The following is a 26,010-nucleotide window of genomic DNA, read 5'->3' as shown; positions in this document are numbered from 1 at the left end:
TTTTTGTCTCGGATTCCACTTTGTAAGGAGTGCTATATGCTCAATTGGCTTTTCTGTTCGGCCATTTATGGCCGATTGATAAATTTATTGAACAATGATGTCAGTGCTATCATTTGAGTTTTGTTTTTGGGGGGTTTAAAGATTTGCAAAGTTTCGGCGTCAAAATTTGAACAATTTTACCGCCGATTTTTAGAATAAAAATTTACGAAAGTGACCTTTTTAAAAATTGGTCTACGATTTGTAAAAATTGTGGTGTAGAATAAATCTGCTGATTAAAGATATGGACGTATTTATGTATATGTTTTTATAACCTCGATGAATGTTCACTTAAATATATCATGTTCATCGTGGTTAAGAAACAAAGTTTGGATGGCCAGTGAGCAAATTTTATTGTCAATGGACTTTTGAACAAAGTTTTCTAAATAATAGAGTTGAGTAATTTGAGAGTTTCTTGTGTAATCAATTGTTCAAACCCAGAGTTTGTCAGGCTTGTCTTCCGAGAGAACATCCGCTCACATTTTCGGGAATAACAATTACAGTAGAAATTTGGTTGCTGTATTTTTTTGAAGAATGGCTAAATTAAAGTGATAAAATTTTGGACCAGGTTTTTATAGTAGTTTTGCCAATGCTATGCTTGCAGTATTTAAACGCCAGATATTCATTGATAATCAAGTGATTTGACAACTTTTTGACAGTAATAAAAAATAAAATTTCTTGTCTTCCATGAGCTTTTTCAAAATTAATTACAGCTCTCCTCGTCGCCTTTTCGTTTTTGTTTGTTTGGAGGACAAATTATCTCATGGCCCCTGTAGAATTGTCTCATCTGGAGAATAAGAAATAGAGACCGTGAAAAATCATTAAAAACTACTTCAGTTTATATAAAAAATGAAATCAGTTTCAAAATTAAAAGTTTCATTTAATTGCTTTTTCTCACGGTGTGCAAAGACCAATTCTTCTACATATTTTTGATATTGTTTTTGGTGTTTTATTTAAAAGTCTTCGAAACAACAGGACATTTTGTAGAAACAAAATGAATACTTTCCTCTATTCCTTTCGCTTTTGAATTCTTGATTATTTATTTTTACAATGCGAATAAGATATAATGACGTTTTTCAAGAAATTTTGACGAAAAAGAGTTTTTTTAAAAAACAGTTGTATTTTCTGTTTTTTGTGTGTGTGTGTGTATTTGTTAAGTTATCCAAGTAAAACATCCAAAAAGTAGAATAGATTCGGAAAAAACATTTGATCTTCAATTTCCTATGAAATTTTCAATGTAGTGAATACTGTCTCTCCATGTGTCTAGACATCTCGATATCGAGCGCAGACGTCATGGAAAACATTAATTTGGAAATTGCAGTTGATTTGATCTCTTCTTCGTTACAGATTTTTTAGGTTTTTGGTGAAACCGTGCTTTTTGTATCCACATTTTAAAACTTCCAGTCTTTCAATGCTCAGGTGAGTTTTATTTATAGAAAAGTTCAAATTTCACTGCTTGTCATTGAATTAGTTTATTGTGTCACTGACAAGGAGTCAACAGTTTGTGATAAATTGTTCTTGTTTAGAGAAACGGATTAGTTCTTTTATTGTGGTTTCAAGCTAAAAAGGTGCAAAAGCGTTTCTTTGATAGTTCTTGAAGAATTGTGTACGGTTGATGAAAATTGTCGATTTTGTAAGGAATATTGGTTCATTTGACCGAATGAAATCAGATCTATAACGTCTCTCCATTTGTTTTTATTATAATGATGTTAACTAATTTCTGTTGGAAGTATAATGTTAATTGTTTAAAGTATGGAAAGATATACGTACCTCATCCACGTGCTGATTTACATCTTGGTTATTTATGAAATGAGTGAATGCAACAAGGAGCTAACACGTGCTATTTATACTAGATATGTCCCCAACTTTTCATATTGTTATGTGTGATATGATGACCCTTGATCTTTTAGAGAAGTAAATTATCAGAGTAAATAGCTAGTTAAGATCGGATGTCAGAAGAAGTCAAGGAGGTTATAAATTAAAGGTGATCACCATGAATGTAAAAGTGCGGTAAATTGGGGTGGTAAATGTGGACTGAATTTCGTGTTAATCGCCACAGTTGTCAACCATTATTTCTAATTTAACTATTCGATTACAAGATTTGTCTCTGCGTTCCCATTAACCGACAGGTTATGGGCCCAGAGCTTTTCTAAGTTAAGTAATCAACCCCCATCGTAAATAGAAAAACGTTGTTGCTGCGCCTCTTTGCTACATAAGAGGATCGCTGAAATCACAGGGGGAGGAAGACAGAGAAGACAAGGGGAGACAAGCCTTGTAGTCAAGAAGTGGCCAAGTGAAACCAGAATAAGCAAGAGTTGAAAGCTTGTGTGACTGGTTGGGGGACTTCAATTGTGGAGTTGGAAGCTTTTGTAAGTGGTTGGGGGACTTCACTTAAGAAGTGAGCAGTTTGTGAAGCTGGTTGGGGGACTTCATCTGTTGAGTCTAGAGCTTGTGTACCTGGTCGGGGGACTTCAATCGTGGAGTGCTAAGTGTGTGTAGCTAAGCAGTGGATTCTGTGAGTGGAGCTGTTGTGGGGAATCAAAAAGGAGCGCGGAGGTTCAATTGTATAACACAGCTCTCGGGGAACCAGGATTGCTCAGTATAGCTGAGAACAGCTCAGCTTAAACAACTGTTTCATTTTCAATTGTGTGTGCTGTGCTTCTGTAAGATACAAGTTTGGTCGAAAGACACAAAAGTTGGTGGTAAAAAGATTTCGTAATTAGGACTAGGATTAGGGTTCGAGTACATTATCCTCGGAGGGTGTTGGTACCCTCATCGTGCTTAATCGCGGCAGAAAAACCCTGGCTCAATGTCAATGTCCTGCTTTCAATTTTGTCAAGGATATTACAAAACTCGAGCAGAACACCAACTTCTAGATTAATTTAGTCGACCAAACTCTTTTTGCTTAGTGTTTTTTTTAACAAGAGCTACCATATTACAACAAGTGCTAACCTGGTGCTAAAAAGCATTTTTTGGATACACAAACATAACGACTCACCGCTTTGTCGCCCTATAACACAGCCACCAACAGGCAACAGATTCATACACGCGTAGAAAGGAAAGAAGTTTTGATCTGAGTCCGAACAAGATTTTTTTTCACAGCCCAGCCCTTTTTACAAAAGAATATTTACCTAGAGCAGTACTAGCTTAGAAAAACAAAGGACATAGTTGGGGCATCATAAGTCTTTCGTTCAGTAGGGAACAATTAAAGCTAAAGTGTTAATTTGAGACGAGCGGGAAATAAACGAAAGTAAGACAGGCCTAACAATGAGCCCAAAATTAGAAAGATTGGTATTCAGCGGGCGTGAAGATGATTTCTTGTATTTTGCTGAACAGTTTGAGGCTCGTATGCACTCTTTAAAACTTGGTAAAGTTCTTAGTGGAGAAGCCACCTATCTAGATTATGTGCAAGCTGTTAGAAATAATTCTTCGGAGGAGCAACGTAGGCAAGCTATAGAAAAAGGGAGGGAAGAATTAGAAGAGAAAAAGAAGACATTGTGGTACGAGTTTAATCAGGCTTTAGACAAAACATCAGTTCTTTTTCTTAGACCACATAAGGGTGATGGTACTAGAGCTTGGGATGTACTGTGTAAACGCTTCAAAAGTTTTGAGAGACCCCAGCTACACAAATTGATAGCGCAATTAACTAGCCTTAGGAAGACTTCAAGTGAGAGTATAGTAAATAATTCACCAGAGCAGATGATATGCAATACAACTTAACACTAGTGAATGAAGGAATTAGTGAAAAAATGTTTGTCTCAATAATTCTAAAAGGGCTCCCGAAGGAATATGAAAACTTCGCAACACTCGTGAAATACAGCAAAGACGAGAAAACTCTAGAGGAAATAAAACGAGACCTGATAAACTTCGATAATGAAAATGTAAAAATCAAAACAGAGAGCGTATTCTTTAATAAGGAACGGAAATGTTTCAACTGCCAGAAAATGGTACATATCGCAAAAGAATGTAGGTTTAAGAAAACGATTCCTGAACAAACCAAAGCTTCTCAAATGAAATGTTTTAAGTGTGGTGAGCACGGACATATAGCTAAATTTTGTAGAAAACAACAGAAACATGAGAAAAAGTTTGTAAGTCAAAGCAGGAGAGCCAACCAGAGGGGCACGTAAAATTTAGTTGAGGAGCAGAATTTAGAAGAAGAAGAAGAAGAAGAGATCTTTTCCTTCTTTCAAACGTCGGAAAACAACCTTGCAAATGAGCTAGTTTTAGACTCAGGTGCTACCAGTCATATGATTGAAGATGAAAGTTTATTCATAGATATAGACAAGGAGTATTCTGGTACCATCACTAATGCAAACAGCAGTAAAAATTCAATTAGTGGGAAAGGAACAGTTGAAATTAGGGTTTTGGATTCCAATGGTTTAGCGCGAAAAATAAGATTAAATAATGCGTTGCTTGTTCCCATCAACACAAGGAATTTGATATCAGTGTCAAAACTTAGAGCAACAGGCAATGAGGTCGTCTTTGGTGGGACTTTAGAAATACGAACTAAGAACGGAACAGTTTTCCCTTTCGAGGAAAGAGATAGTTTATTTATCTGGCGCAACTTTGATTATGGCGAGCAGTGCAACTTAGCAAATGGAGATCCCCTTAGTTTGTGGCATAAGCGTTTGGGTCATAACAATGTTGAGGACATATACAAATTAAAAGATCACGCAGTGCGGCTAAAAGTAAACGAGCATGATTTAGCAAACTGTGAAATATGTCAGCTAAATAAATCAAAGAAACTTCCAGTACCAAGAGACTCAGGAACAAGAGCAAGTGAAGTCTTAGAAATTGTTCATACCGACATATTAGGGCCCATCCAACCGGAAGCGGTTGATGGTCATAGGTATGCAATAGGGTTCGTGGATAGTTTTAGCAGATATCAAAAACTATATTTTTTGAGGACAAGGGACGAGGCCTTTGAAAAAGTTGAACAGTTCTTTGCAGACATAGGGCAACCAGGAACCTTAGTTTGTGACGGTGCAGGGGAATATGTGTCAAATGACATAAAACAATTATGTAGACGAAAAGGCGTTAGACTTGAGTTCTCGGCACCGTATACACCACAAGAAAACGGAAAGGTTGAGAGGAATTGGGGGACAATCACCCCAATGGCTAGATGTCTTTTAGAGCAGTCAGGTTTGGACAAAGAGTATTGGCCATATGCACTTAACATGGCAAGTGAGATTAAAAATTTTTGTTTCCATTCAGGTATTCAGAAGACACCTTTTGAGGCAATGTACAAGAAGAAACCTAACTTGGAATCAATCAAAGTGTTTGGTTGTTCAGCTTTCGTTCATGTTGAAAAAACTTTTCGTGGTAAGATTGATAGAACTTCTCAAAAAGGAATATTCTTAGGGTCTTCAGACAATAGTAAGACTTATCTGGTAGGTATTCCAAATGACAAAGGGGTCTTTAAAGTTAGAAAATCTCGCAATGTAACTTTCAACGAAAACGAAATGTTTATTGAAGTCAAAGAAAAGAAGAAGGAGATAGTCAACAAGCATCATTCAGATGGTGATAGAGATTTAAACCCGGTAGCTTTCCTTGGTGAAATTGTTAACAACGAATTGCTACCCAAGTCTATTGATGAAGCAATTAGGGATAAAAACTGGTACGAGGCAATGAAGTTGGAATACAACTCATTAGTGGAAAATAAAGTTTGGGAACTGGTAGAGAACAAAGGAAATGAACCAATTGGTAGCCGCTGGCACTTTGCTCTTAAGTTTGGTCCTAGTGGGGAGATAACAAGGTATAAGGCAAGATTCGTAGCAAAAGGATTTAGCCAAGTTCCAGGTCGGGATTACAACAAAACCTACTCACCAACAACACGCTTCTCAACAATTCGAGTACTGATAAGCTACGCAGTATATAAAAACACCGAGTTAAAACAATTGGATATCAAAACAGCATACTTAAACGCTTACATCGAAGAAGAAATTTTTATGCAACAGCCCGAAGGGTTTGAAAAGTTTGACAAGCAAGGAAATCCATTAATTTGTAAGCTTAGGAAAAAGTTATATGGATTGAAACAGTCCGGTAGAAATTGGTACTTAACAATCAAAACTTTTCTCAGCCAATTAGGTTTCACGCCGGCTATTTAAGATGAGTGTCTTTTGATAAAGAAAGGAGAAAATGGTATAGAAGGATTAGTGTGTCTTTGGGTAGATGATATGGTGATATTAGGATTGCAGGAAGACTTTTGTGAAAACTTTAAAAATAAAGTTAGTGAGCAATTTCAAATTAGCAGTTATGGAGATCTTAGCTGGTTCGTAAATATAAAAATTGAGCGAACACAAAACGAAATTATGCTAAGCCAAGAAGCATATGTAGAAAAATTACTAGAGAAGTTTAACATGAGCGAATCAAAGACACTAGAAACACATTTAGATGTTAGCCTGAAACTATCAAAATTAGATTCATCAGAAATAGGCAGCAATGAGCATAAAGAAATTCAATCATGTGATTATAGGGGTATAGTGGGATGTTTGAACTATTTGGCATTAACAAGTAGACCAGATATTGCGCACGCAGTCAATTTTTTGAGTTCGTTTGTTGAAAATCCTGGAAGGCGACGTTGGAATGCGGCAAAGGGGTGTTTACGTTACCTAAAAGGTACAAAATCAGAGAAGATGATTTTTAGAAAAAGTGAGAAACTGGAGTTAACAGGATTTTCAGACTCAGATTGGGCAGGCAACATAGACAATAAAAAAAGTACAAGTGGTTTTTGTTTTAAACTTAATAATAGTTCAGGTGCAATCAGTTGGGCTAGCAAGTTACAAAAGTGTGTATCTACTTCAACAGCTGAGGCTGAGCTTAACGCCGTAGTCGAGGCCAGTAAAGAAGCAGTACATTTGGTAAACCTATTACGAGAATTAGATTTAGAAATCCAGCAGCCAGTAAACGTCTTTGTAGACAATCAAGCTTGTATTGCTCTTAGTAAATATTCGATGAATCACGGAAAGACAAAGCACTTTTCATTAAAAGTGCACTTCGTTCGGAATTTTGGTCGAAAGTCGACTATTAGAGCTAAACTACTTACCTACCGATCGCATGCCGGCAGACACACTTACAAAAGCATTGGGGAGGACCAAAGTATCACTTTTTCGTGATGTCCTTCTCGGAACAAACACTTAACATGATAGGAGGAGTGTTGGAAGTATAATGTTAATTGTTTAAAGTATGGAAAGATATACGTACCTCATCCACGTGCTGATTTACATCTTGGTTATTTATGAAATGAGTGAATGCAACAAGGAGCTAACACGTGCTATTTATACTAGATTTGTCCCCAACTTTTCATATTGTTATGTGTGATATGATGACCCTTGATCTTTTAGAGAAGTAAATTATCAGAGTAAATAGCTAGTTAAGATCGGATGTCAGAAGAAGTCAAGGAGGTTATAAATTAAAGGTGATCACCATGAATGTAAAAGTGCGGTAATTTGGGGTGGTAAATGTGGACTGAATTTCGTGTTAATCGCCACAGTTGTCAACCATTATTTCTAATTTAACTATTCGATTACAAGATTTGTCTCTGCGTTCCCATTAACCGACAATTTCTACTGATTCTCATGTTTGCTACAATGATAGAGGGTGACCGAAGAATAAAGAAAAACAAGTTTAACATAATTTGTGAATAGGCAAAAAAGTTAATTTTTGCGGCAACATTTGTAAACTCGAATTGAAGTTATATTTTTTCGATGAACTAAAGGAGTTGTGCTCTTTTAGGGTTACTAGAATGCTGATTTAAAGCACAATTGATCGCTTAAAGATAAGAGTGGCTTGTAGATTTTGATTAATTGCGGTTTCGATTTTCTTTAATTAAATTGGCAGATGAATACTTTTTATTGTAAACCTTCAACCCCTTACTTTGTGTCAAATTTTTTCTCAAAACGAATAATGTATTTTAAAAAAAAGATTGTATCATAATAGCATTTTGCACGCAGCACAGCATTAATTACATGCATTTTTTGTTGCCCTAAAAACAGTGAACAACTTTTGTTGCAAGTATTACTATTGATATAGCTCTTAGCTCCTTGTAAGACAGTTACAATGAAACCTAGTGTATTTGTTAACACAAATATACCTAAGTTGACCACCTTAGACAAAACTTCGAAAATTTACTAAGACTTATACGGCGCCTTAGAAAACCTACAAAACTTGGTATGGCGCCGTATAAGGCCGTATTAATTATCTATGTTGCCGTATTTTAGAAAAAAAGGTCGCTGACACATATTTTTGGTCTAAAAAACACAATAAATTAATTCTTTTCCATTTAGTTCTTTTTTTCAAAGCCAATCTCTAATAAGAGCCAGTTTTGAATCCGTATGAAAATTACAAATCTTGGGACCGCGCCTTATAACCCAGGCTTAGACCTCTACTTATGAAAAGGCTTCAAAATTCCAGAGGTGCCATAATTGACTAGAATTTTTAACCATCTACAATACTTCATTATTTGAATTTCACTTTGTTGAAAATTGAGTAGCATATTAACGAACTTGGAGTGGAGTGTACCCTGTACACTTTACTTATAGAACCAAAAAATTATTGCAGAAAGGAGCAGAATTTATTATGAGAAGGGAGCAGTGAAACACAGTCAGAAGATAGCGGAAAATTCTCAAAAGTTGGTTTATCAACCTGATCGGAGACTTTTCCGACACTTTTGCAGCTTCTAATTTACCTTTGGTACGCCCTTGGTACAGCACCTTAGAAATCGTGATACGGCCGTTGTACGTTGCCGTACAAAACATAAAAAGGTCGTAGTTCGGCGCCGTAGTAGGGCCTTACTTAGTTTGGTAATTTTGGTCAACCTGGGTACAAGTACGCATTACGATTAAAGGTACACATTAGCTTCCAAAAACAAAACAAGGAAGAACAATTGTAAACACTCTGAAAAATTGGTAATTACGAATTTTTTTCTGTTAAAATTGTTTAAATGAGCATATTTTTATTCTTTTTGTCGCACATTTTTAAAAAATTTTTTTTGTTAAATTGCGCAGAAATTCATTTCAGTAGATTTTTAAAGCGGAAATCAGTTATATATATATATATATATATATATATATATATATATATATATATATATATATATATATATTCCTTCATATTGCACAGATTACATGAGCTGCTTTCGTAAAAAGGCGAGACACATTAATATGATCAGTTCTTGTTTCAAATGATGTATAGCTATGTTACTTTTGTGCTACTATTTTTGCAAACGTAGTTGAATTTCCTTCCAACCTACATTTAGAAGTTTCCTATTTTTCTGATAAATGAAGAAATATTAAAATTTCTCTTGAACAGTCACAATATTCTGCAGTTTTAATACCCATTACCAAGCGCAGCTGATACCAATTTGAATAGATCAATTTTCTTTCAAATTTAATATCAATCGCATCCTATCTTAGTATGTGGAGAAAAATATGCTGCCAAATTAACATAATTTAAAACTTTCTTGGCCAGTTTTCAGGGCGAATAACTGTAGTTCGTTTTCAAAGTCTTTGAATTTTCAAATTGCGAACTCAACAGACACAAATTTTTCACAATTTATCTATGAATTTTGTGTTATGTCAAAATAAACGGTACTTGTGTCGTCTTCGAATATTACCGCAATACTTAGGTTTCCTTCAAAATGGTCATTTCAAAAGCCTGTCTAGCAATTTCAAAATATCTAATATCTAATGCAAATGAAGAAACAAAATTTCTTCTTTTCGAGTGTTATATGAATATGTATTCGGCAAAAGAGACTTTTTGTTTTGAAAATAGATTATTGTTCGGACCCCACTTGTGGGGGGGGGGGGGAGGAACTATGTACTCAAATGGGTTTTTTTTGTTCAGTCAATTTTGGCTGATTGAAATATTTTTCGTAGAGAAATGTGGGTGGTATCATTTAAAAGCTCATAGAGCGTAGAATTCCATTTTAAAAGGATGTTTTGATTTTTTTTTCGAGGAGATATCTAGGTTTGAAATTTTGTCCAAACACGGGATATTTGGCATGGTTTTGATCACTTTGAGCGTAAATTTTAAAATAAGAATTGTTCAAATTGTATAAATTGTTCAAAATAAGAATTTTTCTATTAAAAAAATTATTCAAAATTACATTCACGCTACAAAAGGATACAATTTTGCTTGTTCAATCGCCAAAATGCGATAAAAAAAGGCTAGTTCTGGTCTGACAGGGAAACTTACTACTAAAAAAATCGAATTCAATTTGGGAGCTGTATTTTTAATAAAAATTTCATACTTCTTGTTTTCATAGTCACTTAGAGACTAGTGTCTTTTCATATCAAGGTTCCATTAATGAAAACCCTCAGTTACGGTCAAATGATACCCAAAGAATTAAACAAATCGTTTTCAAGGAATTGCTCGTTTTTTTTTGGCTTCGACTATGAGTTTTCGTAATTTTTAGTGAAATTTTGATTTTCTTTTTGAAATTTCACTAACTTTTTGGAGTCCTGTGGCATAGATCCTTTAACCAAAAGTGTACTAGTTTTCGTACGGAGCGTTAGGTGAACCTTTCTAGTGCTTTGTGTGGACAGCTAATGGCTGTTAAGACTTTAGAAAAAAATTTTCTAAAAATTTTTTAGCTTAAATTTATTTTTGTGATTTGTAAGTCAGTCTCATTAATGACAAACCCACCTCCTCACTACTGCAAAAAAAATCAATCTGATTTTGTCTTCCAACTATTGCTTTTATTACTTCGATGCTTCGAGTTTTCATAGTTTTTTTAATTTCTGGACTTTTTCGTAGTTTTAGTTCTTTTTGTAATCTCATCACATTATCCTAATACTGATAGTTCCCATTGGCTTAAAGAAGACGTTCAACGGATCATAGATAAAGTTTTCAGAGAAACGATCTTAAGTTTTCAGAGAAATAACATGCTGGACTTCCATCAAGGCAAAATTTAGTTTTGCACTTCCGATGAAATCTATTGAATTTAACGGCAATGATAATATGGGTTTTCTCAAAAAAATTCGTGGTTTTATTAAAATTTTTCATATTTGCTCAATTTTTGAAGTCAATTTGTTAAAATAGAAGAATCCCAGTGCTGTTTAAAAAAAACTTAAGACCAAAAATTCTACTGAAAATTTCATTTTAAAACGGCTTCGACACTTTTCACGCTCTTTTTTTCACTTTGCTGTTTTTGCCTAATGATTTAATGAATGATGCTACTCAATGCAGTAAATTTTTTTAGCGAATAGTTTTTAAATTATGATATTATACGTTTTCAAAGATTTTTTCAGTTCTTTCATTTTTTTGTTGTTCCTGTGGTCAACTTTTTGTAACTTATTCTTATCATTGAGAGGTCATATCCAATTCTTTTTAATTCAAACATTAACGTGTCTACTGATTTTATGCGTACCTGACGTTTTGTTTTTTAGACAATATGAGTTTTCTTAAGTTTTCCTAAGTGATTTGTGAGCGGTCAAAATTTGTGTTTTTTTCACGTCCGTTAGCACATTTGCGTAATAACAGATCGCAATGATTTGCAAAAGTGGCCCAAGTGAACCTATTTAGTCTGTCAGTATAATTTTGGCTGAAATGAAACAAATAACAATTGAAAAAAATGCATAATACTCCGATTTTTATGGCCTCAATATTTTGTGATTTCGATTTTTGCTTGTTATTTTTTGAGTTTTTCTGCATCTTTAATCCGTTTCTATCGCTTCGTTAATCAACGACAGGGGCTATTGGATTTTAAATAAATTTTTACTAAATTTATCAAGAATTATTTTGTCAAAAGCTAATGATTTTTAAGTCTTTTGAAATTACTTGGTTTAAAAAATGTTGATTGATTTCCGGACTTTGCCTCATTATTCCTTTTTGTTGACTGTTCACCTAGTGTCATTTAAAAAAACTCACATCCGCTGTGTAGTTTGAAAAAAATAAATAGTTTTAGTTAAGGTTTTATCTGATTGCATTTTGACGTTGTTACTTGGTGCTTTTAAGTTTATATATTGAGTTTTTGCCGTGAAATTTTTTATTTTTGCGCGTTTTATTGTTTGTTTTTTTTCTCTATGTGTTTTTAAAGCAGATCTGGTAAGCGCTGTAGTTAGGTATGGCATTATGTAATTTAATTAGTAACTAGGTTGTTTAACGAGTTTTTTAAACTCAAACATCTGTATTTGATTATCTCTTCATTTGGTGGACAAATAAATCAGATATGCTCTGATCGGAACATCATGTTCTTATCATGTGCTTATCTGGCGTTATCATCTGGCATTGAAATCTGCGGTTTGTTTTTTCTTCAACACGACAGCATTCATTAAGAAAAGAACTGCATACTAGTCAAGTTTCAATCTTTCGTTCAAAAAATATTTTTTATTGGTCTAAGAAGTAGCGCAAACATATTAGCCCGTTTCAACTTCTTAGGAAAATTTTAAGTTGTGCGGCTCAATTTATGACGGCCTAAAGTTTACAAAGAAATACAATTATCTTCTAGACGGTTTGGAATCATCAAATAAGGATTGCCAAGTTTTCTCACTCCTTGACTATTGAGAATCTCCCACAAAAGTTGTAATATTTTTCCATGAGATTCTTTTTGCTTCAACACACAGTTTTGCTGCTTTTTTCATTCTGTTTGTCAATAAGTTGTGTGGATGAGAGAATAAATAATCGTTGATAAGTTCTATTTTTTTATAATAAAATTTTAATTTTTAGGTTTGTTTCAACTAATGAAATTATCAGAAGGCCAGACTCAGTATACAAATGCCTGATTGAGTATTTAGCGTTAAAATTGATTTCATGAGTTTTTGATGATTTTTTAATGCCCTAAAGTATATTTACATGTTTGAAATCTAAGACTATGTTATTTTGCCATGCTTCAGTGGCCCCCATGACTTGATATAACTATCACAACCAACCAACGGATCAATTATCCGCTAATGTACGTTTCAACATGCAAGTAATACCGGCAGCTAATTTTCAATCGGATTATTAAACTAAAATATCAAAACGAATCAATTCGGTATTTTGGCAAATTCTTTAAGTAAATGGCAGGTAAACTTCAGCAGTGTGCAACTTACGCTTTGCTTTGTTGCAGAACTAACGCTTGTCAAAATGCAAGCATTTTCTGTTACGGGATTTTTTGCAATTTCGCTCACGTATTATAATTTTTTGAAAGAGGTCTATAATTTTTTATACATAACCCTTTAACTAGTATGGAAAACCGAGGTCGAGGTGTAAACGCTAAAAATTGCAGTGAATGCGCTGATTTTGGTAAAAATAAAAATTTTACCACTAATATCACTTATTTTACGCCAGTTCTTCGGTATAAGTCACTGAAAGTTTTTAGCAAGATGCTTTTAGCGGTGAAGTATTATTTTAACAGCTTCATATGGGTAGCGGTTAATGATTTTTCGTCGCTTGGGCGATGAAAATGAAAATTTTGCCGCTAAATGTAGTGTATCCTACAAAAATCTACCGATCAAAACTGCAAATCTAACATATTTCAACTCATAAGTTTTCCATAATGTGAATAAAATCTGATTTTAATTCCAAAAAAATTAACGAAATACGGGTGAGATTGCGTAATGCAATAAGTGTTTGACATGCGGGAGGTCAGAGGTTCGAACCAGTGAATGGAAGTTTCTTTTTTTGAAGAATTCCGGTGAGTGCGATGAAATTAAAACGCTCACAGCTAAAAACCGCAAACCCTACAAAAATTCACTGCGTTGATTGCTAAAAGATGCGAGCACTTTGGGGTGAAAATTTTTTTTTCACAGCTATTCACCGCATTTCTTACATTATTTTGACAAAATCTTGACCCGGGAACTTAAAAAAATTATTTAGAAATAAAAACTCCTAGTTATATAGATTTCAATTCACTCATAGCTATCATTAATCGGAATATTACAATGATTCTTTTATTAACTGTGCTGAACAATATACATATATTCAGGTACAATAAGGGCAAAATAGCTACTCGTTTTGTTAAAGCTCTACTCATTGTGACTCGTCATTGTTGATTCCCTGTTTTGACTCTAACTTTGTTTACTTTTCCCAATTATGGAAACGCTGCTTTCTTCATCGGGAACCGGTCCCAGTGATTTTGCGCCCACCAAGCGTGGTAAATTTCATTTGGGTCGCCCTGGACGAAAACAACGTCATCTGAGGTCCACGAAGGTTGACAAACTGCGGCACCGAAGTAGCCGAATGAGCCGACGCAGAAGAATTCTGGTTCGCAAAGACAGTTGAATGTGTTGGACATGCTATCTAGACACACGGGAGAATCTGCGTTGCAAAAGAGAGCTTTTTGTTCAAATAGTTCCATTGCATCTTGCACGCTGAAAGCTTCTGAGGATCTGAAATAAATTCTCGAGAGTTACTCTATGTTGCTATACGCTGCACAGAGGAAATGAGATGAAATATTAAATCTGTTCAGGGTTGACTGGTTCAAATCCTGGTGACGGCGTTGATTTTTGGAAAAAATGTGGCTATTGCGGTAAAAGCCGAAAAAATTCACCGCAAATCTTGCATTATCTTGGTCAGCAAAAATTTAGACATTTCATAGTTATCAATTATTATAGCCTTCTTCTGTCGCCATATCCCACACTGTAAGGTTATTTTAAATTTTTAGGACAAGTTTTGTGGAGGTAAAATGGAGAAATGTACGACCGGAGAGGGGAAACGAAAGTCCTGTAGCAGCTAATAGCTATGCTTTTAGATAGCGGAAAAAAAACAAAATAAAATCCGCATACCTACCCAAAAACACAATTTTTTCCAGACAATCACATGCACACATGCACAAATGCACACACACACACACACACAAACACACACACACACACACACACACGCACACACACACACACACAAACACACACACACACACACACACGCGCAGACACACACACACACATACACACACACGCACACACACACACACACACACACATATATATATATATATATATATATATATATATATATATATATATATATATATATTTTTCCCTATAAGTTTAACGAATTCATACATAGTTTGTTTTGCTTCCTAGTAAAAATCTTTTTATAATATTTGAACAGAGTTTTCTAGATTAACTTACGGAATGTAGAAGGCTGAGATAATGACTCCCAAGACGATTGTCAATTGTGATATACTTCTCAAACTGTTGTTTCCAATAGCACCCATTTTTATAATCTCTCTTCTTAAATTTTTCGGCAGCAACATAAAAGCTTTCTAAGGGAGGAGATTCAATTGATGTTGATACAAAACAAACAAACAATTTGTTTATTAAAGGTGCAATTTGTATTTATGAGACAGTGACTTGGTAAACTTTTCAAACTGTCCTAAGAGATTAAAATTTTCAATGCTTTGAGATATTTTTGAACTTTAAGATGTATCCGCTCGTTCACACAATTAATAAATAAGGCTTAAAGAGGCACCAAATTTCTTCTGGCTCTGATTAGCGTATATATTTATAAGGTGTATGGTAAATGTATAAGGGAAGAAAATAACAAAGAACATGAACTCTAAAATAAGGCTAAAATTTATTGAACTTTTCTTTGGAAAAGCAACACCAAAATTTATTGAAAGGTATTGTGGAACTGATAAATGTTGGCTCAATATTAAGATTCACTATTAAGGCATGAAATGTTTGACTTTTCCCCCAAAGTATATTAAGACAGAGACTTATGTGTGAATAAATTACACATGTAAATGTCTTGGTGTAATCACAGAACACTGCTGTTTTGGTAGAATTTATATCTCGGCTGGTTATAACTTTTTTAACCAATGTTATGCAACCTTTTATCCCAAGAGTAAAACAGTAATGAATTTACAAAGCCGCTTAATTTACAGCATTCAAGGGAGATAACTATAAACCAGAAGCAAAAAAAGTGGGAGGCAAGGTGTAAATTACTACCTATTCAGGTTAAGGTAAACAAAAAACAATGGATTGATGTGACACGTAAACAAACAAAGCGTCAAATAAACAAACAAATCAATGTTCGTTAACGAAATTTGATGCCAACAGTTCAGTTGTCAATTCAGAAACTTGATAACTAATTGTTTATTTTTCTTTACTATAATGACGTTTTTCCCAATTTTTTTCAGAGTGGAAACAATTACGATATAGAAATTGATTCCAAGTTTTATATTAGAAAATAAATGAACGCTGAATAATACGTCCGAAAAAGAATAAAATTTTCACTTCATTAAAATGACCTGCGTCAATAATATTTTCGTCAAAAATTGAGGCAAAAATTGACCAATTTCAATTTTTTTGCCCTTTTAGTTGCGTCGTTTATTAATTGCTTCAAAGTTATGGAGCAATTAAAAATATATTTTGTTTTGCAAATATGAATTAAGAAGCTTCTTAATGGTAACCGTTTTGAAATCTGTCAAATGAAAATATGATTAGTTTTAGTTATTCGGTTCAAGGCGGCACTTAACGAGGTAGAAAATAGAAAAGATTTCGCAAATTTGGGGGAGGGGGGGGGGGTTAATAGACGGTTTGATAAGAAATCTTAAGATGGTAAATCTTATGTCATGAAACGCAAACAAAAACGCCCCCATCATTATTCAAATATATTTAAGATTTACGAGGAATTACTGTCAAATATAATTTGTGGTGTATTTGAAAGTATTATTAGCTAATCTTTACTATAGAATAACACTACACGAGTAAGCATTGTTTTAAGTGGGGGGTTGTTAAAGTTGTCTTGAATGGAAAGCCCACCTTCTCAGTTTGACTGGTGATCCTAAATTAGTATTTTACACACCCCCATATCAATTGTATCTATCACCATACACCCTGATGATAAATAAACTCCTTTCCAGTTTCTGATTATTTAACCGACGGAATTTTTAGCCGAATTTGAGCAAAATTACAGTTCAAAAAGGAATGGTTATCAACGAATAGTTTTTCACATTGTTGATATAATCAAAAAAATTACTCGTTACGTAACAAATGTCCAAAAAGCTGTCTTTAAAAAATGCGTTTTGTGGAAAAAGTGACAATATGTTACTGTTTTTCGTTTTAAGTCACTTGATTTTACCATGAAAATTATTCACTAAGCGGATCTTTACAATTATATCTTTTAGATTCCCCAAAATAAGAACACTTATTGTAAAACTGAATTTTTTTTGGTTCTGGCAAATAAATCAGCCCAGAGATTCTGGTACTGCTATCACTTAAGATCTGACGAAATTGCCCTATAAGGATCTTGAAAGATTGAGCATCCGCTTAAAAAGATATTAGAAAACTCTCCAAAGATTTTACGGGAAATAAATTTTTTCGAAAGATCTTACTCTATAAAAATTTCAGAGTTATTGAAGCACAAAGGTAACTGACAAAAGCCAAAAACCTATCAGGATCTTGCTATGTACGAATTGGCACGTGTACGGATACCGCATTTTAGTAACCAAATAGCTCGTTTTGATTAAGGATCTTTTCCGTTCGGGCCCACCAAACCCCCAACCCCCCCCCCCCAAAAAAAAAGTTTTGCAACCCACAGTTACACAGCACGTGCCATTACATGGTAAATCATTATCTAAAAATATGGAACGTGCGTCTGGAGTGTGAAAATAATAAGCACCCACTAAGCTGGGGGGGGCACAAACGGAAAAAGTTCTTTTATACTAAAATTGCCTCAATCCACAGACTGCTCGAATTTTCCATCCACGATACACACAAAAAATTCCCATTTATCTTTTATGCGTCCCAGGCCTAGGCCTCTACTTATCAAAAAGCTTTAAAAGTTTAGCAGGGGGGGGGGGCAATATTGTCTATAATTACACGGTCGAGCTTCCTAGTTAAAGTCGAGCTAATATCTTTTCATGGGTCGAGCTTAAGTCTTTTCATAACGAAGAAAGTCCAGCTAAAATCTTTTCATAGCTCATCATAGTACTTTTGTGTCAAACATTGTCTTTTCATAAGTCTGTACCTAGACCTGGGGTGTTATTATCGGCTCTTTGGCCTGCTATCTCACCAAAAGATTCTTTGAATAAGGGCGTTACATTGTTGACTTTGACCACGGGTGTCGTCTGTCTACGGCAAAGTTTTCGTAGCCAACCGTTATTTGCAGAAATCTTTGAAGATTTAAAAGATAACCAACAGAGCTCGACTAGATTTATTGATGATATTTGTAGATTTCCAGTTGACGCAGTCGGCTTAACCGATCTTCCACGAAAATACTCACATGAACCCTAACAATATCTTTCAAGTTTCGTGCACTGTGATTTTGCAAATACTTACGACGAGATGGGCGTTGGTTTAATCTGTCATAGTATTCAAATAGATCGTTATTAACCTGACTGCAGTATAGGGTAAGATAAGATAAGCCAATCATTTTGAGCTGAATTTGAATGTTTCTCAAGTGAAACTATTACAGCAACAGATTTCTTTTCACACAACCCTAGACGAGACCAGATGTTTATCTTGCAAGATCTTGCAAGAATCTTGCAAAAAATGGTTATCTTGCAAGATCTTGCAAGACGATGGTTATCCTGCAAGATCTTGCAAGACGGATGGTTATCTTGCAAGATTCTTGCGAAAAAAATATGGAAAGAAAACAAAAATTTACCTCCGAGCGAAGAAAAAAATTAACCAAAATTGCAGCGCAAACGAAAACTCAATCAATCTTAAACAAAATTGAGGGTTTTGTTTCAAACTTTTGTAAGTAACATAACATTAACTGCCGAAAAATGAACAATAAAACACTTTGAACAACGTGGAAGTAAACCTTATGTCGTGTGCTTCGTATTTCACTTTGGAGAGTTTTTGAGGCAGGCCACTGTAAGTGGCGGCCTTCATCTTTCACTACCAAACGAAAGGAAACCAACAATTAAACTGCGCAATACTTGAACCAAGACTTGTCAAGTCTTGGCTAAGACATGCACAAGATTTGCCAAGTTTTGGCCGAGACTTAATTCAAGACCTGCCAAGTCTTAAGACTTGATTAAAGACGACGTGCCAGGTCTAATAGGTGACATGATCAGAGCGCTGATACAGTACTGATCCAAGACTTGCAATTTCACTTAATCTGTACTGTTCAGGACTTGACGTTCAGTTCGGGCAGTAGTACTTAGAGTCAATTAAAGTTCTGCCCGATAGACGCAACAACTCATCAAGCTTAAGCTATAAAACGTCTCATAGACACCAAATCAATTACATAAACAATCTGAACATTAAAAAATCGAAATTTCAATAAGTGACTCCAAAAATCCACTTGAGTTTGAGGACACTCGTGAGAAATCAACTTTTGCTAAATCTTTTGGCTGGAAAGTGAAGATTTTCTTTAGGAAAAATTTTTGCTCCTATAAACAAAAAAAAATGTTTGTTCTACAAACCTCTTCATTTAATACAAAACTGTACTTCTTCGAAATTAATTAAAAAAGAGTTTCTTGCACTAATGGAAACCATGACATGCATATGTCATCTTCAACCAATTTCGTCCATCAAATAAAAATGCTCAGTCAAAATTGGCATTTAAAAGTACTTTTCTAGACTTTTAGAGATGCAAGCCCAGCCTAGATTCAACATCTAGTCACTTCGGTGGAATCTGACTTTTTCCGAAACCTTTTTTTGAGCAAAATGGTCTAAAATCCATTCAAATAAGCATTCTACTCAAAAAAAATTGCATAAGATATACGTCTCAGTTTTCTATAAAGTACCATAAATTGAGCAAAAAGGAACATTATTAACATCTTCAAACCCCAACACAAATTTAAAAACCTAATTGACAAAAGAAGATCTTTTTAAGTACTCAAGACACAACTCATACAAACTGGTTAACAAACGTTTACTGCGTTTCAGTGAAATTAAAAAAAAACAGTTGTTCTATAAAACAGACTTTAAAAAATGTTGGCGCATTAAAGATAAAAATTGAGTAGCGAAATCACAAATGATAACAAAGACAAACGTCCTTGTAAAAAAAGAAGAGTATGATTTATGAGGTCTATAGAGATACCTGATCGCTGAAGCATGGAAAACAAATAAAAATTGAGTAGGTTTGTTGTGTTCGATAGCACCATGAAACTATTTGGCACCCTGGCCTATAGAACTTAAGGGTGAATTATAGGCGGATGAGTGAGCTTTATCCAGTCATAAAAAAGCGCACGGTTTTACGAGAATGAATAAAGTTCCCAGTGGTGTAACTTTTCTGCTGTTGTCTTTTAGTTTAGTTACAAAATATCTGTGCATATATTTAAACATTTTTTGCCATTTTTACTTCGGGTGCCATTTACATTTTTTTGCCATTTTTACCTTTAAACATTTTTTGCCCTTCAACCATTCCCAAACAATTGGACCAGACCTAGACATGTGCCACAATTCTAACAAGTCGGACGCCACGTTTTAAGCCTTCAAACATTGCAAAAAAAATTAAAGGTGCTCTCACTGAAAATGGGCCGGAAAAATATTGCTGTGAGTCTCCGAAAACACTCTCAAAAAAGACAAAAATAACTATTTTCAAAATGCAGTTTGGGAGGTCTTGTGACTTAAATTTATCTTTTCTTTCAGCTACTATTTAGAAGCAGCTAGCTCTGATTGATTTGCCCTGTTTGAGGAAAAATTTGCAAAGATGGATTTGTGTAGCAGCGGAGACTATTTTTCAAGTTGTTTCAGAATTCACTTAAAATAATTATTGGAAGGACCGTAATTCAAAGATTTTGAGGTAAAGCTTGAAAGTGGCTTCAATTCTCAAATTGTTTAAACTTCTATGAAGCCGCTGGTATGTTTACCTATCATTGCTGCCTTGACAAGATTTTGTTGCTAAAAACAGGCCAAATCATTATCACGGGAACTCTTTATTCTGATTCTTTTTGTTGTAATAGTGACAAATAAGTAGCTTATCAAATATTTGTTTACCTCTGCATACATAGATGGTCAAATTTCGCAGTATTCCTGAGGATTAGGAACTTGTTGTACTACCGGAAGTTGTGTTTGATACTTCTCCTGAAAGATTGACACTCAACAACATTGTTGACCAAATTTAATTTGTTGGCTATAGGCACCAGGGGCAGCCATGAAATTAATTTCAACGGCAACCTCACACTTGAAAAAAAATAAATACTTTCCTGATAAATTCAACGGATTTGTGACAGAAACATTAATAATAACTTTTTACATGATGATTGTACCTGATTTGCTCTACAATACTTGAATTCTTACAAATAAAAACTATTCGTTTCTTTACTTGTCGCATAACTTCAATTTTTTAAAATTTCTTTTTATGTCTCGGTAAATTCAATTTTAAAGGGACCTAGAACTGGAACTGGAAGTGCAGAAATCAAAAATAGCCGCAATAGCTTCGTAGACCTCTAGTCTCAAAATGATAATAAAAGAAACCGACCCAAAAAATTTTTATTTCACACTTTTCATGTTATATTTTGATTTACAATCTGTTTAACTTATTGCTTCTTCTAATAGATGCCCTCAAATACCCATCATTTAGTGTAACACGCATTCATTTGAACTTATCTCTTGAAATATAGTAAAAAAATATCAATTTCAGAGTGGGGAACTCATATTTGACAGTGAGGTACGTCACGTGTGGCCAAAAACTTGTTCGGGCGATCGAACAAAATTTCGCGCCACAAAGAGTAAAAAATGACGCCCTACACCCAATTCGGTTAAAATTGGATGAACAGATGAACAAAAAACAGATTTAGAGTGATTGAGACGTCATATGGTCGTAATAAAAATCTTGACGAAGAATTAAAAAATATAGCACGACAAATCCTGACTTACAATTCAAGGAATTTTCATTGACTAAACAGAAACCTAGACCTAGAACGGACTATGAGTGAGTTGGTAAAAACTTTTCTAAAAAAAATTGGCTCAAAAAATAAAAAAAACAAAAAATCACTGTCAAAATGCCGCATGTGGACAAAAAGCCACTAGCGAGAGCCACTTTTTGTTCAAACACCGTTTTCTCACTCTACTGTAAAATTAGAGAAAAACAAATTCACGCTGCAAAACCACTCGCTTTTCGCTCCACTTCCTGTTTCGGCGTGACCAAAATCACTACTCGAATTTGACTTCAACAATCAAGAAAATGTGTGAACAGATATTTAAAAAAAGTCAACGCCCCAATACAATTTAAATTCTCTGAATTGTTAAAGGAAAGCTGACTGCGGCTATTAAAAAGTCAAGCAAGAAAAGATCAAACAAAATTTCAAATTAAAGTCAGCAAAAATTCATAAAAATCAACAGGGCCAAATAATGGCAGCAAACTTTGTTTGAAAGAAATTAATTAAAGGAAATTCGCATAAGATCAACCGAGCCCAAATAATTACTTCCTCAATACTATAGGACCAAATTTCATCTTTTTGCACTAACACTGTCTCAAGTTCAAATTTGAGCAGTCGGTGTGTGTCATTCTCGTGACATGCTTTGTCCTGTTCGTCACTGGGTAGAGCACCCTCTGGCATGTCATCCGCCACAAGGTCCACTACGGAGTCACTCCTTCCCACTCCACTCCCAACTCCATCACTGTCGTAGAGACCTAGGATTACAACTCAACGTTGAAACGTTAAGGCAATACATCGTGCAAACATAACCGACTAGCGTCAGGCGAATTGCTCTCAAAAATGAGCCACCAACCTCCAACCACCGCCAGCAAGCGCATACTCACCCGATTAGTGGGCATAAGCTGTACGACATCAAGCGAACGTGTTCTTTTAACTTTGACGTTCTATATCAACCCGAAATTTATATGTTGGGGTCATGAAAACACGAAGCGTGGGGACATAGTATATGCGTGCAAACTTTTACAAACAAAAGTTATATTCATTTAATGCTGACATATCCATCTATTTAAATAGTTGACAATTATTTTAATTGTGTAAAGAGTTCACGAACACAAATTTTAACTGCAAAGCGGTAGAAGTCACTGAAGTCAATGAAAAAGTCAATTCCAAGAAGTCAGTGTAAGAGGAAACAAAAATCTGTTAGACGAAGTAAAAAAACATAGCAGGACCAATCCTGACGTACAGTTCAACGAATTTTCATTGACTAACCAAAAAACTAGACCAAGAGGTCCACTACGAACTATTAGTGAAATTGGAAAACCATGTCTTAAAAAATCAGTTAAAAAAGCAATAAAAAACAGAAAACAAAGTCAAAATGCCGCTAGCGAGAATAAAAAACCACTAGCGAGAAATTTAAATTTGATTCCAACAAAAAACTAGGCCTAGAATGGACTATGAATGGATTGAAAACACAAATTAGAAAAAAAAAACGATCCAAAAAATTGAAAAAAAAACAGTAAAAAACAAAGTGAAATTGCGGCATGTGAACAAAAAAACCACTCGCGAGAAAGCGAATTTTTGTTCAAACACTGTTTTCTCACTCTGCTTTAAATTTAGAGCGACAAAATTTCAGACCGCAAAACCTCTCGCTTTTTCGCTCCACTTCTTGTTTCGGCGTGACCAAAATCACTACTCCAATTTGACTTCAAAATTCCTGAAAATGTGTGAACAAATCTTAAAAAAAGACAGTGCTCCAATATAGTTCAAATTCGTTGAATTGAAAAAAAAATGAAGAGAAGACCAATAATAGCCTTAGCCAACGCTTCGCGGCTATTAAAGAGTAGCAAGTTCGCAAAGGATGAAATAACAAACAGTCTTTGTGAAGAATTTCGAAGGTTTATAAAGACAATATATATACTTATTCAATTCTACTGCTGGTGGCAATTATTTCCTAAACTGTTGGAGTACATACAAAAATATGCCATAATTTCAATAGTTCTGACGCAATTTTTTGAGCCGAGAAACGTCGCAACAAAATATAAAAAGGTTTACCACCCTAAAAATGGGTCCAAAATTTATTGCTGTGCACGAATCACAGACAGCCCTCTCTTAAAAGGAGTTCAAAAGGCAGTTTGGATGTCTTGAGACTTAAAATCACCTTTCTTTCAAGAATCAAAGCAGACGCTGCCAGCTGATTAATTTGCTCGGTTTGAGGAAAAACTTGCAAAGATGGTTATCTGGCTTTTTTTCAACAAACATATTGTTAAAATTTCGTTTAAAAAACTTTTTGGATGGACCGTAATTCCACAATTTTCATATAAAGCTCAATAGAGGCTTCAATTTTCAAAGTTGATTACACTTCTTTGAAGCAGCTGGCGTTAATACCTATCATAGCCGCCTTGACAAGATTCTGCTGCTATAAACAGGGCAACTCAGTGACATTGGAACCCTCTATTCTGATTCCTTTTGCTGTTGTAATGAAAGCTAAGCAGCTAATCAGCTCTCTACCTACTTTTGTAGAGCGTATCTCCGTTTAGATGGCCAACTAATTTAGATTTTTCGGGAATATTTTCAAGTGGTTAAAATCAGCAAAGCAAAGTTTCTGAGGATTAGGAATTTTACTTTTTGAACTACAACAAGTTGTGGTCGACACTTCAATTGAAAGAACTAGTAGAAAACAATTTTGTTGACAAAACTCAATTTCGGAACAATGGGCAGCCATAAAACACTGGATGAAACACCGAACACGCCATCAGGTTTTTCGAATTACACTTGGTAAACGTGCTGCTTTTTTTAAATTTTTTTTTGGAATTTTAAGCAATTTTCTGGAAGCACCTACAGGTGTGCCTCATTTAGAATCTTTTGTGAAGTTTTTCATGTTCTAACTTTATCCATAGCTGAAGACTACATACACGCATATATAGAACTTTTAGTATTTGAGGTTTTTAATTGTTCCGACCCTCTTGAGGGGGGAGGAACTATATACTCAACTGGGTTTTTTTTGTTCCGTTAATTTTCGCCGCTCGATATATTCATCGTAGAGAGTTGAGACTGGTATCATTAGAAAGCTCGTCCAGCGTAGAATATGGAATTAAAAAGATTTTTTTAATTTTCGTTTTCTACAGGGAGTTATCGAGGCTTAAACTTCTGAGAAAAGAAGAGTGAATTCACGTTGTTTTTATTCACATTTTCCGGAATTTTTGCCTAAATTTTCGTCAATTTTGCTAAAATTTGTTATAATTTTTAAGAATAGTGTCGTCGATTTTATTTTTGAAGACGAACAAGCATTTTCGATTGTTTTGATTTAATTTTTTGGTCAAAAAATCTGGATAAACATTTCAAAATTTAGCCTTTTTCATCAACAACAGCACGAAATAAGCTACTTTAGTCCACTTTGATTAAATTTGCCTACAGTACACCCCCAAACAACACTCATACAATCTTTGTAGACTGAGAGGGGGGCTATTTCTACTTCAAAGTCCGCAGAGAGTGCCTTGTAGTTAAAACTTTGCCGTTTTTTGCTAACTTTACTCGTTGATTATCAAAAATGCAAAATTTATTTTGAGTTTCAAGTCAGAAATTATCTATATCTACAACATTCGAAAAATCACTTGTTCTTAACGGACAATAAGTATTAACAGGGGTAGTTTTGGGCCATTCTTGGACTGTTACAATCCAAAAAAATCGGGTTGTAATCAGTCGGTCTTTTTTTTTAAAAAAAAAGAAGACTTTTTTTTAATAATAAAGAACAGAACATATCAAATCAAAGCTCAGGAGTGGTAGGTCCAACCAATTCGCTTGCTACACAGCTCCAGGCTAATGCATTTAGTTTTTTAATTGAAAGTTTATGGTCGTTTCTTTTTTAAATATAATTGACTTTTCAATAAATAATGGCTTAATTAACTTTTCCTCTATTTTTCTCTTAATTTGTTCAACTTCCACCTTAGTGTCAGCAAAAAAAGACTGCTTCTTATTTCTACTGAGTTAACATTTATTCTCGGTTGCAGTTTTAAGCCTGAAATTATTGTTTTCTGGCTTTGATTCTACAAGATTTTAGATTTTTGTTTGTTTTGATATTTGCCAGTTTTTCACGTTTTCTAATTTTTTCACATTATCACATTATTTACAGTTCTCATGTCACCTTATTAGCATTCAAATGAAAGCACAATTGAACATATTAAAATCCTGAAAGATATAAATCATCGTTTTAATGGCCTCGACGCCTCTTTCTTGAAGAAATCAATTGAATTTTTTAATTTTGTCTTAACTGT

General features: G+C 34.5%; 1 protein-coding gene across 1 annotated transcript; it reads right to left on the bottom strand.

The window, feature by feature from the left end:
• Positions 1–13,843: 13,843 nt before the first annotated feature.
• On the bottom strand, positions 13,844–16,027 carry LOC142342087 (uncharacterized). The gene is made up of 2 exons (XM_075393277.1): positions 15,090–16,027; positions 13,844–14,345 (listed from the first exon to the last, which is right to left on the bottom strand). The coding sequence occupies exons 1-2, from the start codon at positions 15,212–15,214 to the stop codon at positions 14,048–14,050; spliced, it is 423 nt and encodes a 140-aa protein (XP_075249392.1). The 5' UTR covers positions 15,215–16,027; the 3' UTR covers positions 13,844–14,047.
• Positions 16,028–26,010: the final 9,983 nt, after the last annotated feature.

Source organism: Convolutriloba macropyga, chromosome 7 (assembly GCF_964194025.1).
Source record: "Convolutriloba macropyga chromosome 7, txConMacr16.3, whole genome shotgun sequence".
Classification (NCBI taxonomy): Eukaryota; Metazoa; Xenacoelomorpha; order Acoela; family Convolutidae; genus Convolutriloba; species Convolutriloba macropyga.
The sequence above is the reverse complement of the archived record's forward strand: the minus strand, read 5'-3'. Positions and strand labels throughout refer to the sequence as shown.

Bases quoted from the DNA above. Each gene is read 5' to 3' on its own strand.
- LOC142342087 (XM_075393277.1), bottom strand. From the start codon at position 15,214: ATGTTGCTGCCGAAAAATTTAAGAAGAGAGATTATAAAAATGGGTGCT. The intron at 14,346-15,089 runs GTAAGTTAATCT...AATTTATTTCAG, and splicing joins ATCTCAGCCTTCTACATTCC to ATCCTCAGAAGCTTTCAGCG.